A 14,867-nucleotide genomic window follows, 5' to 3' on the forward strand; every position below is an offset into this window, starting at 1 on the left:
AGAAAGTTTTCTCAGAATCATGACCAAACAATCACAGTTTTAAAAATGACAGCAAAAACCGTTTCAAAAGTGATCCAACCATATTTGCTCAAACTCTTACATAACATATATATGATTTTCATACAATAAACATCAAAATATTTACTATGACAAGATCGATGCAGAAGCGAAAGAATATACATGTCTTTTGATGGATAGAAATACCAATATGACGATACCGACGCGAGGAAAGATACGAGGTTGATCCGAGACGAACGTGGCACCGTTTTCTTGCAATAAAAATCACCGAAATCTTGCTGGAAATTCAAAAGGGAGGGTGGCTGCTCAAGAGTGGAGGAACCCTGGGTTTTCTCTTTTAAAAATCTGAAAATAAAATGTGTAGGTGTGTGTTGTGTGTCTTTGTGTGTGTAAAAACGTGTAAGTGTGTGTGAGTGTGTGTAACGTGTGTGTGTTTTAATTAGGAGTAATTGGTGCTAATTTAACTGATTAAAAATGCTAACAAAAGCTAACTCACACTAATTTAATCAAACCCCTCAATTAAAAATAAGTACACACTAATTTTAACTTTTAAAATCTTAAAATCATCTAATACTTAAATTAGGTTATAAAATGCTAAACTTAATAAATCATTTAAAATTTCCCAACCTCAACTCAAAATAAAAATACCGCATTTAAAAATTGCAAAACTCGTCACCGGTCTCTATTCCTCGATCTCACCTCGAATGATCGCCTGAAACATGACACTTGAAAAATATTTTAATGTGCATCACATAAACATAAACAATTTAAAATAATGCATTTAAATAAATGATGCCCCACTAAGACTCATTTTAAAATTAAATAAATGATCTAATAATTAAATAAATGCATGGGGTTATACGTGTACTGAATTTGGGCACTACAATGATTGTACACCATTAGTCCTTACGACCCGAGACATCACTGAGGCTCTATATGCTAGGACTGTGTTTTGACTCGTTTATCGACTCCAGGAGAGTCATCAGGTGGCGAGGTTGGGTACAGTTGCGACACATATAGGAGCCAGTGCATTGTAGTCGGGGATTCACCGCTCACCTACGGGTATGGATATCCTATGTGATCTGATAAAATAATAGTGCGTGGAACTTCTGGCAAGAGTATGAGATGTACGTTGGAGAAAGAGTTCTCTAATGGTACATGCGATGCCACTATTATATGTATCACATAGTTATCGAATTATTATGCAACCCTCGATGAATCCATGGTTGCAGATTCGATCGGGATATATGAGATGAAGGGACCGTACTGTACACGAATCATAATCGACTGGTTCTTGCATTCACTATCAGTGATACCTAGGGAATCATGGGGCGATGCTACTAAACGCTCTTACCATGGTTCGATGGGTTTAATTAGAAATATGATTTCTGACATTCTCATTATCAATTGTTGATACATAGAATGAGGCAAATAAGGGTAAGCCCGAATAAAGGATTATGTCCTGAATCAAAAAGAGTTGTGAACCCACGGTTAGCTGTATCCATGAGTCATTTAGGGTCACACAAGCACTGGATCCTTTGTTCTCGTTGAGAGAATAAATTCAAGGAGTTGAATTTATATTATGATATAGCAAATTCAAGGAGTTGAATTTATGATAATTAAATTTTGAGAGAATATTCAAAGAGTTGAATTTATAAAATTGATAATTTAATTTATGAAACTCAAAGTTGATTTTATTAAATTATAGAGGTGATAAAATTCAAGAATTTGAATTTATAATTTAAATAATAAATTCAAATGTTGATTTTATAATGATTTAATTTATTAAACTCAAAAGTTGAGTATATTAAATATTAAATTAAAATTGGTGGGAAGTAGTTTTAATGGGCTTGTAGGAGGACATGACCAATATACTAAATAATTAAAGTTCTTAATGGACTTTGATTAATTAATTAAATTAGTTGGACTAACCCAATTAATTAGTCAAGCTCATTAATGTTAATTATGTGTATTAAAGTCATGACTTAATTATAAAAGGGTGTTGAGAGGCCATAACCCTAGCCACCACAAGACACCAATTTCAACAATACTCTCCTCTCCCTCACCTAAATATTCCGGCCCTCTCTTTAGAAAAGAAATTGAGCCACCTCTCGATATTTTGATGTCCAACGTAAATACTTCTTCTAATTTTTCTAATGAAAACTAGAAGAGGAACAAATCTTGTATTCGTGGACCTGATTTGAAGATTGAAGGAAGGAGTTCTTGAAAAAAAGTTCGTCAGGATTCGTCAAGAGCTATATCTGTCTATACCGGATTAGTTGGAGCCAAGTGATTTAATTCACCAAAGTTATAAAATTCTAACGTCATATGAATGTTTGATTAATAAACAATATGGATACCCAAAACAAATATATTTTGATTGTCAAAATAAAATAAAAATTTCAAAACTTCCGCTGCGTTTGGGCACGAGAAAACCGAGGTCCAACACCCGCTTCATTTAGCACTTATAATACTTCATAAACTGAAACTCTTAGTGATTACTGTACAAGGTCTGGTGTTTAATAACTCTTGGTTCACCAGACAACAAAACAAATAACAATGACCCAATGCCTGGATTTGTAACGGCTTGACTTAATTGAGGTAGCATAGGTTGATTCTTGAATACCTGAATTAATCTAGTAAGTGTGTGCTTTGGTTGAACAGTCTGAAATGTAAACTATTAAGTGTGCTCAAACGAAATGAAAATATGCAGATTGTATATTTTTTTTTATTCAGCCTCTGGAATAATTGATTGTTCAAGTTTCTGGTGTTCTTCACTTTGAATATTCTTCATTTTTATAGTTGAAAAGCACCAATTATCTGATTTGATTTTCAACGATCATCTGTATTGTTTTCCTCGACAATTTCCTCGACATGGACAAGTCATTTTCAATCACCATATATATTATGAAGTACTCTTTAATCTTCTTCTTGCTTTTTGGCAAACCGTAGGCCAAATAGGTAACTTTCAGTCAATTCAAGGATTTGTAGGATATTGTGTGAACTTTTCATTTGTAGTATTAATATGAACGACTTCACTTGCAATATCCTCCTTGAAATGCTCAAAACTATCTTTTTGTAATGTGTGGGAATGAGACGGTTTGAATATTTACACTACATTGAATTTTATTACTGATCAATTTTGTCAAATGAACTCTTACGGCGAGAGTTCAATAAATATAACGGTTTCATGTTAATAAAACTATTATAACAATAATATTCAACGACAATAATATTCAACGTCCTGTATATCGATGCTCTATACCCGACTTGTTGAGTACTTAGCACAAGGATTTTGCGAACATTTGTTAATGTTCATTGATTTAGACAATTTTTAAAGTATTTGCTAAAAATACATCAAGTAGAAGAAATCATGTTGAGCCAAAATAAAACAAATACATAAAAATAACATTAGAGAAAGTTGAAAAAGGAAGGTAGCATATCTCTGGAGTCTCAACACAAATATATATAGTTGTTATATATCATCATTTGTCAATTATCAAAAACACCAACTACTCTGCAATATAACTGCTGCTATTTAAAATAGTACATGCAGATTTTATAAAAATAAACAGTAAACATCTAAAATAAAAAAACTAGCTCTCGCCCATATCCATGCAAAAATCAAAAAACTGCTTCTACTCATCGTCATTGAAGGTTGTTTTCTTCCCTGCAAACAAAATATAACATTTAAGGCGAAAAATATATATAAATACCATTCGAGTGATAACAACCCATCTATATCTATTGGAAAAATGGTGCAAAGTACATAAATTATTTGCACACACCAGTTCCAGGCGCAGCCATGCTCGGCTTGTTGGGAGTTCCACGTCCTCTGCTAAATCTGCCACCACGACTACCATCGCCAAAGTGACCTCCAGAGCGGCCACGGTTTCCGAACCGACCACGACCACTATCGCCAAAGCGGTCTCCAGAGCGGCCACCGAACCTATCACCGGCGCTGTGCCCGCCGCCACTTCTCCCACCACGTCTGGGCCCACCGGAGGCATCATTTCTAGGCTTAGCCTCCTCCACATTCAAAGTGTACTCTCCAATATCAGAACCATTCAATTCTAAAGCTTTGTTGAAGCCATCACTATCAGTAAAATCGATATAAGCCATCCTGTGAACAGAAAGTAATGTGAATAAGCCATTTCAATGTACAAGAGCTCAACTAAGACAAAAATAACAAGCTGGTAGATGATAAAAACACGTTTTTAACGTCATGGAGACATCTATGATCAATTTTCAAAAGCATAAAAAAACTAATGAAAATAATAAAAATTTAATTGTTCTTGAAATAGAGTAGGCCCCTGAAACAAAGGAAAGAAAATTAAAAGAGAAATCGGACCCCTTAAAACCACCCTCTTGATCTTTAGGAAGAGACACTCTAGAAATTTCACCACAGGAACCAAAATGTTCTTCCAAAGAGCTCCTAATCTGAAATTTAATTATGTTAGTGACGACAATTTATGCAACTTGATGCAGCAGAGATGATAAAATGGGCAACAAAAATGGAATATGAAAACACATGCCTGGTCTTCTTCACCGTTTTTATCGAATCCACGAACAAAAACTGTTTGTCCTCGAGCTCTACCACCCTTTTGGAAGGAATTCGTATCCTTTTCACTAAACCAATTTAAATAAAATTATTATGTAAGCACCAAATTTATAAAGCAAACCCTTAGAATTAAGGCTATAAATAATGATTCAAACCCACCCACTATGCGGAGTGAAGGACCCCCTTTCCCTTGCAAGGTCAAGTTTCACAGGACGACCCAGCAACTCCTTACCATTCATCTCGCGGAGGGCCTGACAAATTTATAAACAAAATATTCGATGACAATACAAACCTCCAGTAAAAGTTACCACAAAAATGACTAAATCACCCAGTTTAGAACAGAATAGTATATTCTCAAGCAGGGCCAAAACCTCTAGCCGACCAAGCATCGGGACATTCAAAACTTTGCCATTTTTTTATTTATCGACAACACCAGTGACTATGCAGTAGCATCGCTAGGTATTTGTCATGACTCAACTTTTTTAGCATAAAATACCATATAGATTATATCAAATGGTCTATTATCTATCAATAAAAAAAACTGGTCTAATATTAAAACTTCAAAAAGATGTTCAAGCTCCGCAGCTCGATTCAGTTCATTTGCATCCCTCTTAGGAAATCATATTTAAGTATTAGCACCAAGACAGAAAATATGAATCCATAAATAATCACCTTCTCTGCTTCTGCTGCTGTAGCGAACTCAACATGACCAAAGCCCCTGAATGAATTGTCGGGGAACATGGAAAAGCGAACCTCAACAATTTCCCCAGCATTTTTGAAAAAATTCTCACTGGAACATTACAATGAGGTGTCAATGTAAAAAACACATAGGTCGCCAAGAAAACAATTTACAGCATCAATACTTAACACATCAGCTTGCTCAATAGAGTAAGACAGATTCCCAACAAACAGGGTTTTAGATCCTCTTGATTGCTCTTTCGGAGTGATTGGTGTCTTGGGCTGCAAAAGAGTGCATATAGAACGTTAATAAAACACGCAAAATGCTCTTTCTAATAAGAAAAAAATTTCATCGTCCACCCAAATATCATAAATGCACCAACTGCGGAGCGCCCCCAAAAATAAAGTCGTGGATCAAAAAGTTAGGATTGCATTTCCTTAAACTATTACCACTATCTGATCATGCAGAGACTTGAAACACAGTAAAATTAGTGACAGATAAAGTAGGAGGCATGCAAATCATGTTCCCTTGAGAAAAGGAACAGCCTAAAACCAGCAGCCACTGGGTCAAATAATCACTTTACCTAAGTGTATTACAGAATCCGGATATCAAACTAATGTCAGGCGAAAAAAGCTTACAGTTGTTTCAATTTGCGAACCTCCTTTCCCTGAATTTGCCTTTGCAGATGCAGCATCAGCCATTTTTACATCAGTATCCTGTAGTAACAAAAATTGTATGTTGTAAAAACAAAGAAATCAATTAAAATTCATCGTAACAAATTTTATACCACAAAATCACTTAAACATACTGGAGCTTTGATCTTCTTCTTTTGAGGCTCCTCGTCATCACTTTCCTCATCGGAACTATCATCTTCAGAGCTAGCATTTTTCTTTGCCTGTAAAACAGTGTTCACGTAATCATCTCCAGTTTCCTTAAAATTCTAAAAAGAAGCCGCACAGTATAGAAACCTAAGAAGATTAAATATACCTGGCTTGCTTCTGTAGTGGTTTTCTTCAAAGAAACAACTTTTTTAGGAGCCTGTAGAGAAGAGTGATATAATGTATTAAATAATCATATCAATAATCCAATTTACACTTTCTGAAAAAGTAGCACATTTTTGCAAGTTTTTTTTTGTTTTCCTCCTGGCATCCCACATCTCAACTCAAAAAACAGGAGGAAAGAAAGGGAGTTAGAAAATTCAGTTACCAGAGATAGAGTGGTATAAAAAAAATGGGGTTAGTTAGCAAACTAACCTTGGTCAAACATTTTTTTTAAAACTAAACTATTTGAAAACAAACACTCAACAACACTAGGGGAGGGTTATTTTCCAAAAACTTGATTTGAAGAAAACATTTTTAAAATTTTCCTTAAATAATCAGTAACAAAATGTCTAATTGAAAATGCAGGGAAGTCAGAACTATACACTTACCTCATCTTCAGTGCTGCTGCTTTCATCATCTGATTCTGAATTCGCAGTTGACTCAACCTTCTTGGTCACATTTTTAGTTGCAGTTTTCTTGGAAGCTTCAGCTTCTTCATCAGAACTTGTTTCGTCTTCAGAAACAGAATCATCGTTTGACTCGTCCTTCTTTGTAGCAGAAGCTGCTGGGGCAGTTTTTGTGAGAGTTGTAGGGGCTTTCTTCACAGCAGGAACATCCTCATCAGAACTAGTTTCATCATCAGAATCAGAAGATTTTTCTTTCTTGATAGCAGCTACAGGGACATTTTTAGTCAGAGCCGCAGGAGCTTTCTTGGCCTCAGCAACATCCTCATCAGAACTAGTTTCATCTTCGGAATCAGATTCATCAATAGATTTATCTTCCTTCTTGATAGCAGCAACAGAGACATTTTTAGCCTGAAGTGCTGGAGCTTTCTTGGCTGCAGCAACATCCTCATCAGAAGTAGTTTCATCTTCAGAATCAGAATCACTGCTTGATTCGTCTTTCTTCTTAGCAGCAGCCACATGACTATTTTTTGCTGCAGGTCTCTTCTTAGGTACACTGACATCTTCCTCTAAACCCCTACTATCTTCAGATCCCAAGTCCGGTTTTAAGGCACCATTCTTGGAAGATACCTTAACCTAGTAACAGTTCGGAACACAAATCGACAAATTATAAGTCGTAAAATTCACTTATCCTTATTCTGGCAAGAACACATAAAGATATCTAGCAATTGAAACAGAGTACGCGCGCATGTTTAAAATGAAACAAGTAGATTGGTATCTAACTATTTAGCATTCAAAAAATAAAAACAAATAAAGCATTAAACAATATAAACTGTAACAAATTCAGCAATTAAACCTTCAGTTCTTTCTCGGACTCCGAAGAAGATTCTTCATCAGATGATGTCTCGGCTTTCTTTTTGACAATCTTCTTCTTAGTCTTGATTTCAATCTTCTTTTCCTCCACCAACTCCTTCTGCTTCTTAGCGTTCTTTTTATCTACAACTTCCTCAGCTTCTCGCTTTCCTGTTGCTAAACATACAAAACATGGAAACCCAAATAAGTTGTCAAATTGAACTCCCACAAAACGCATCCCAACCTACCAATAAATAAAAACAAGAAACCGAGACCCTCCCAGAAAATGAGCAACAGCGATTAAACGTAGTCAAAATCGAACCTTTTTTCAAGGGTTTGGCTGGAATAACGGCAGCATCGATCTACAAAAGAATCGATTAATCCAATCTTCGAATGGACCAAAAACAACAGTAAAACAACAGATTGACAAAGCATATTTCACCTTAGCTGCTGACTTCTTATCAGATTTCGCCATCGGAAGGAAAGACGAAGTTCTAATGGTGGCGGGAGAGGTTCTGAGAAGGTCGACAAACCCTAGCAACAAGGGTTTAACGAAAGGAAGAGTAGATATTAGAGTTTGTGCCCAGTTTTGTTGCCATTATATAGCGTTTAATAATTAGAGAAGGGATTCAGCGGCGTGTTTGCTAGGGTTTTGTATCTTCTTACTCATTATATATAATTATATAGTGTGTTTCATGTGAGACCGTCTCACGGATCATAATTTGTGAGACGAATCAACCCTATCTATATTCACAATAAAAAGTAATATTCTTAGCATAAAAAGTAATATTTTTTCATGGGTGACCCAAATAAGAGATCCGTCTCACAAATACGACCCGTGAGACCGTCTCACACAAGTTTTTGCCATATAAATATAAATAAATGATACATTGAAATAAAAAAAATGTAATCAAATTTCTGTCATAAAAGCTTATTCGTTATTTTCTAAAATTTCAATATGTGGCGTCTATTAATTTAAAATATTAATAGATTTTTTTTAAATAGTCGTATTCCTGTAACAGATAAAATACTATGGTTTAAAAATATCTGACAAGTAAAATATTACAGTTTAAAATTGTTGGCACAGCCATAATATGTGTTCGTAAACAAAAATCAAGTAAACATCTTGATAATCATCATCATAACAAAATCAACGTATCAAAATGTTCTGCCCACTCAAACTCGTAAAAACATCATTTGCGGAAAGGTGTGGTCCTCGGGTCGTGTGCGCACATCCAGCCCTACCCACTCAGAATTTGACACCTCCTGTCCCTTCATCGACATGCTCACCTGCATCATTCACACCTAGTGATTCTAAAGACTCACACACTTGTATCGATATATCAAATACATATACCTATCATGCAACAGTGAAAAATATTGTAATCAACATACATTTCATGATATTAAAAGCGTAACGTAAACATATCGAAGCATAACGTGTCAAAACATGTCTCATCATAATATCATATGCGTATACAAATTCTTTTAATTGAACTCAGTTCATTAGTTGCGACTTTCGTATTATCATGTCAGTCGATGGACCCATCTACGTGTAACCGAGATACCCGACGACGATTACAACAACGACAGCATTACATGTCCACTGAGCCCTGGCCTTACATGTCATCATGTCAAAATGTCATCGTATTAGTCACAACCAACTCTCATCATTCAAAACATGTCATCACATTCATCACTAATAAAATCATGCATATATGATATTTTTCCTTGAAACCAAGCATGCAACGTATTTTCATTATTATGTAAAAGTCATATACGTGATGCATAAACATTTAAAAACATGATAAATTGGTGCTCAGGGTGCTACCAGGGCTAATATCTCGACTCGGGTGCAAAATGACTATTTTGCTCTTGGTAACCCAAAATGACCCTTTTACCCCTGGACCTCAAAATTTCGACCTGAAACTTACCAAACTCCTTAAAACATCCCAAAACATAATCAAAATTATTTCTCAAACGTAAAAAAATCGAGCTCGTTTCAAAACTTACTCGATTCGTTTTAAAACTTGAATCGGAGTTTCGGTTTTAACCCGAATCAACCCGAAACTTAACCAAATTTTTTTCCAAACCTTTACCACACCTAAAACACATTCTAACAACCAATAAATTTCACATTGCAGCCCACTATGACTCCCAAAAACATGCCCATAAGCTGCTGTAATTTATTGCGCACCCACCTCCGAAAACCCTAATACCCCAAACTCGAAAACTATAGACCCTAGATTCTACCGGCTAGGACAAGCCTTGGACAAAACCTTCTTAGCCCTCATTAGGACCTTCCTAGACCTGCTCAAACCAACCCCTTGACCCCATGCACGCTGCACCATTCCAACAGCCGCAAGTCACCAAAAAAGCACCACCCGTGGTCGTTCATAACTGACCCGATCGATCGGCTTTGCGGGCAGGTCCAGAAGTGTTTGAGCCGTCCTCAACCATGTCTCAGACCCACCAGGGTCTGGTCCAAGCCTTGGATCAGCCCTTGCTCTGCCAACTCAAACCCAACCGCCAATCACCCTACAACCGAGCCACACCTTCAAGGAAAGCGACTGACCCTTCAACCACTTGGACCATCACCGACTCCAGCACTATTCTCTCTTAAACCTTGACATGTTTCAGCCCCCTAGCAACAACAACCGACAGTCCCTTGCACAGCCACATGAAAAATGTGAGTAAGATGCAAAAAGAGTGCAAGATTTCATGTATAACTTGTAAACAAATGCAACCTCAACATAGATCACTACATTTTTGAGCACATACATAATTTTCAGCATAATATAGGAGTGAATGATGAGAAAACAAAAAAACAAACGTGCCTTGATGATTAAATGAACAAAAGCTTGAATATCTACGCACGGGATGCAAACCAGAGAGGCGGGGAGAAATTTTCTTGAAGAATCAATGGGGGCCGATGGTTGGTGGTTCTTGCTGCTCAAAAAAAAGACGTGGGAATGCAGCTAATGAGGGAGGGGGCGGCTGTTAATGAAGGGATTAGGTTTAGGGTTGGCTTAATGAGGCTTTAAAAGAGTTTAAATAAAACACTAATGGGCCTTAATAATATTTTAAAAGGACTAAAATGTCTTGAGCCCATTAGAAATTAAAACAAACCCATCAAGTCCAATAAAACTTCCAAAAAATATTTCGTTTAGGTACGTTTTTGAAAATATTGCTCGAACCCTCAAAAACTCCCCTGAATCATTAAAAATTGCATACCGGTTAAAAATATAACCCGACGAGTAAAAATGCCCAATCAAGGCCCATTTTCGAAAAAATACCCTTAAAACACTTAAAATTCATTGATTAAAATTAATCGATCAATAAAAATATTTTTCTTGATAATCTCTGGGCTCCGTTCCTCGTTCGAGCGCCCTAATTAATTATAATTAATCGATCAATAAAAATATTTTTCCCTAATACATGAACTTTTAGCTAATACATGAAATTTTAAAAATTTCGTGTAATAAATCCTAACCATGCAATAATTATGCATTAAATGCATAAAGTAAATAAACACATGATTTAAATAAAACTCTAGATTGCATGTATTCATGTTATGTAAATTTAAATTTCCTGGACCATACAAATCTCCCCACCTTAAAATAAAATTTCGTCCTCAAAATTTAAAAAATACCAAATAACTCCGGGTAACGACTCCTCACTTCGGCCTTAGTTTCCCAAGTAGCATCCTCCTCGAAATGATTCAGCCACTTGACTTTGACCATGTGGATCACATTGTTCTGGAGCCTCCTCTCATGTCTGTCCAAAACCTGAGAGGGTCTCTCCTCGAATGACAGGTGCAGTATCAGCTCAAGTGGCTCATAGCCCTTCTTCCCAAATCTCATCACACCCTTTATCGTTGCGACTTTCATGAAACGTGATCCCCTAATGCGAACTTGAGATCTTTGCGCCTCTGATCTACATAAATTTTCTGGCGGCTCTGAGCGGTTCTCAACTTGTCCTGAATCTTGACCACTAACTCTGCGGTCTGCCTGACAATATCCGGACCTAACTCTGCTCTCTCTCCTACCTCATCCCAATACACCGGCGACCTAAACTTCCTCCCGTAAAGTGCATCGTATGGAGCCATACCAATCCAAGCCTGATAACTATTGTTGTATGTGAACTCCACGAGTGGTAAATTCGGCTCCCAACTGCCCTGGAAGTCGATCATGCAAGCTCGGAGTAGGTCCTCCAGAATCTGAATCACCCTCTCTGACAGTCCGTATGTCTGAGGATGAAAGGCAGTATTGAACAGTAGCTTAGTACCCCATGCCTGGTGTAGACTCTTCCAGAACACAGATGTGAACCTCGGATCCTTGTCTAACACGATGGACACTTGAATCTCGTGCAGTCTGACTATCTCTCTGATGTACAGCTCGACGTACTGAGTCATGGTGAAAGTCTTCCTGATCGGTAATAAATGAGCTGATTTAGTAAGCCAATCAACTATGACCCAGATGGCATTATATCCTCCAGTAGTTCTCGGAAGCCCCGTCACAAAGTCTTTGGTGATGTTATCCCATTTCCACTCGGTGATAGGGAGTGGTCTCAACTTCCCTGCAGGTCTCGGATGCTCTGCCTTGACCTGCTGACAAGTCAAATACTTGGAAATGAAATGCAGAATATCCTATTTCATGTCCGACCACCAATAGAGAGTCTGCAGATCCTTATACATCTTCGTACTCCCTGGATGGATGGAGTACTGTGTGCTGTGGGCCTCGTGATATAGGTGGATTTTACATGTTTTTTCATATTATGTGATAGATCATTGTGTTGCACATATCGTTTAGATTGCATGCATTTTTGTGATATTTTGGCATATATTATGTTTTCTTGTTGCTCATGTGTCTCATGGTGAAAATGCAGGAAATTCATGAATAAACCAAAGAAAATGGATCAATTTACGAGAGACCTCCGCCCGAGCCCACACTTTGGTCCGCCCGGGCACCTGCAAGGTGAAGAAATTAGAAGATTTGCGAAAGTCATCCGCCCGGGCGGAAACTTGTGTTCGGCCATGCGTAGTTGAATTTTTGGAAAAAATCTTGGCCGATTTCTTTTCTTATTTCTGGATATGGAAGATATGGAAGGGGAGATTGGACGATTTTGGAGGGTATTCAGACACTATTGAGCAGCCGAAAAAGGAGAAGATGAGAGAAAAGCTTGGAGCAATTGCTTGGAGTTGAAGATTAGAAGATTTCCGGGCACCGTTCTTCGCAGATCTCGTCTGTCTAGTATTTCTTATTTAGAATTTATCGTTTAAACATTGTGTTGTTTATTTTCACTATGAATTCGAGTAGCTAAGTAAAATATTTATTGGGATTTAAAGGGATCCTATCCCGAACTTCGATTCAATTAATTCACGTGTTGGTTGTTGATTTATTCTTGAATATGCTATTGTTTTGTTGTGTGTTAGAGCGTAGCTAACTTTAACAATGTTTTTATATTGCGAGTGAGTTCGAGAGAATAGCTTGTGATAGGATCGAGTAGCATAGTTCGTGGATCTACAATTCACACAGACTTATGAAATTGGATACGCGCCGATAGTCATAGTCTGGTAGGGCGAAAACTAGGGGATTTCATAGATCGGTATGCGATTCACTCTTGATAAATAATTAAAGACATTTATTACTTCGCTGAGTAGAATTAGTTTGGCATAGCTCGAGAGGGTGTGTTCAATTGAATAGAAATTTTTTTCGGAAATGTAAATCACTACCGAACGAATTAATTGATTAATAAAAAGTATGTGAACTAAAAATTCCCAACAAATCCATTTCTCAATGAAATTTAATTAAGCGGTCTAGAGTTTATATTTCAGCATTTAATTCTTTAACTTGTTCATTGAGTTTTTACTTAATTTTGTAGTCATAAACAATCATTAAAATTTCGTTGCTAAAGATTGAATAACTGAGAATAATAATTGTAAAATACAGTCTCCAGTGGAACGATACTCGTACTCTCGTATATTATACTATTACTTGACATCGTGCACTTGTAATTATTTCGAGCTTAAATATTATAAATTTTGACCAAGAATTTTGTTAGTGCAAGTTTTGCACGATCAAGTTTTTGTCGTCGTTGGCGGGGACTGTTAATTCACAATTTTATTTTTAGTTATTTTCTTTAGCATTGTTTTATTTTTCTTGAGCTAACACTCCATATTCTATTCCAGATATCTTTTACAGTGCATGCCAAAGTCACTTGACGTGAAGCTTGAGCCGTTTGACCCTGTAATTGAAAGAACTTTCCGTAGAAAAAGACATCAACAGAGACTGAAGGAACTGATGGAAAGGCACGAGCACGAGCCTGAGAAGAAACACCATGAAGATAGAAATGTTGAGATACAACGCCACATACCGATGCAAGAATATGCCCAGCCGTCTTTGGATGGTGCACGCCCCAACATTGTGAGGCCTATTGTGCGGGCAAACCACTTCGAATCAAGCCAACTATAATTCAGATGATTCAGAATACAGTCAAGTTTGGGGGATCTACAGTAGATGACCCAAACACGCACATCACATATTTTCTTGAAATTTACGATACTTTTAAATTTAACGGAGTTTCTGATGATGCTATTAGGTTGCGTTTATTCCTTTCTCCTTACGTGACAAAGCTAAAGCATGGTTAAATTGTTTGCATGTAGGTTCGATCACCACATGTGAGGACATGGCAAAGGCATTTCTCATTAAATACTTTCCTCCATCTAAACCATGAAGTTGCGGGCAAATATCACAACATTTGCTAAATTCGAGCAAGATTCTTTATATGAGGCATGGGAGCGTTTCAAAGATCTATTACGAAGATTCCCTCATCACGAACTGCCACTTGGGTTAGTCGTTCAAACCTTTTATTATGGCTTACTCACTCTTAATCATACTATAATAGGTGCTGCTGCTTGTGGGAACCTATTGAGAAAAACTGCTGAGGAAATATATGAGTTATTGGAGGAGATGGCTGCTAGCAGCTATCATCCTCAATATGAAAGGAATAACCAGCGGAGAAGTGCAGGAGTTCACCAGGTAAATGACCTTTCTGCTATTACTGCACAACTTGATGTCTTGAACAGGAAATTGGACGACTTGAATATGGGTGGCACAGCTGTGCGTCTTCAAGAGATATTATGTGATAAGTGTGGATGTGAACACTTTGTGAAGGACTGTCAAGATGGAAATCCCTTCTATGTGCAAGAAGAGGCACCAGTGAATCAAGTGGGAGTCCAAAACTGTCCAAATAATGATCCGTATTCAAACACATATCATCCTGGATGGAGGAAATATCCCAAATTCTCATGG

General features: G+C 37.1%; 1 protein-coding gene and 1 non-coding gene across 6 annotated transcripts; both read right to left on the reverse strand.

Moving 5' to 3' along the window:
- Positions 1-3,439: 3,439 nt before the first annotated feature.
- Positions 3,440-8,216, reverse strand: LOC140807170 (uncharacterized). Of its 5 annotated transcripts, XM_073163896.1 has the most exons (15): positions 7,997-8,216; positions 7,877-7,916; positions 7,559-7,731; positions 6,688-7,338; positions 6,246-6,296; positions 6,046-6,153; positions 5,897-5,974; positions 5,448-5,539; positions 5,252-5,369; positions 4,739-4,830; positions 4,554-4,647; positions 4,370-4,458; positions 3,807-4,141; positions 3,616-3,688; positions 3,440-3,535 (listed from the first exon to the last, which is right to left on the reverse strand). In XM_073163896.1, the coding sequence occupies exons 1-14, from the start codon at positions 8,027-8,029 to the stop codon at positions 3,657-3,659; spliced, it is 1,986 nt and encodes a 661-aa protein (XP_073019997.1). In that variant the 5' UTR covers positions 8,030-8,216; the 3' UTR covers positions 3,440-3,535; positions 3,616-3,656. The 5 variants fall into 5 exon arrangements, with proteins under 5 accessions (XP_073019997.1, XP_073020000.1, XP_073019998.1 ...); XM_073163899.1 differs by having other exon boundaries at positions 3,440-3,688; positions 6,067-6,153; positions 7,559-7,725; XM_073163897.1 differs by having other exon boundaries at positions 3,440-3,688; positions 7,559-7,725.
- A 6,073-nt stretch (positions 8,217-14,289) lies between these two features.
- Positions 14,290-14,395, reverse strand: LOC140808505 (small nucleolar RNA R71). Its single transcript, XR_012112926.1, has one exon. It is a non-coding gene; the product is annotated as a small nucleolar RNA R71 (small nucleolar RNA).
- Positions 14,396-14,867: the final 472 nt, after the last annotated feature.

Source organism: Primulina eburnea, chromosome 12 (genome assembly GCF_022965805.1).
Source record: "Primulina eburnea isolate SZY01 chromosome 12, ASM2296580v1, whole genome shotgun sequence".
NCBI lineage: Eukaryota > Viridiplantae > Streptophyta > Magnoliopsida > Lamiales > Gesneriaceae > Primulina > Primulina eburnea.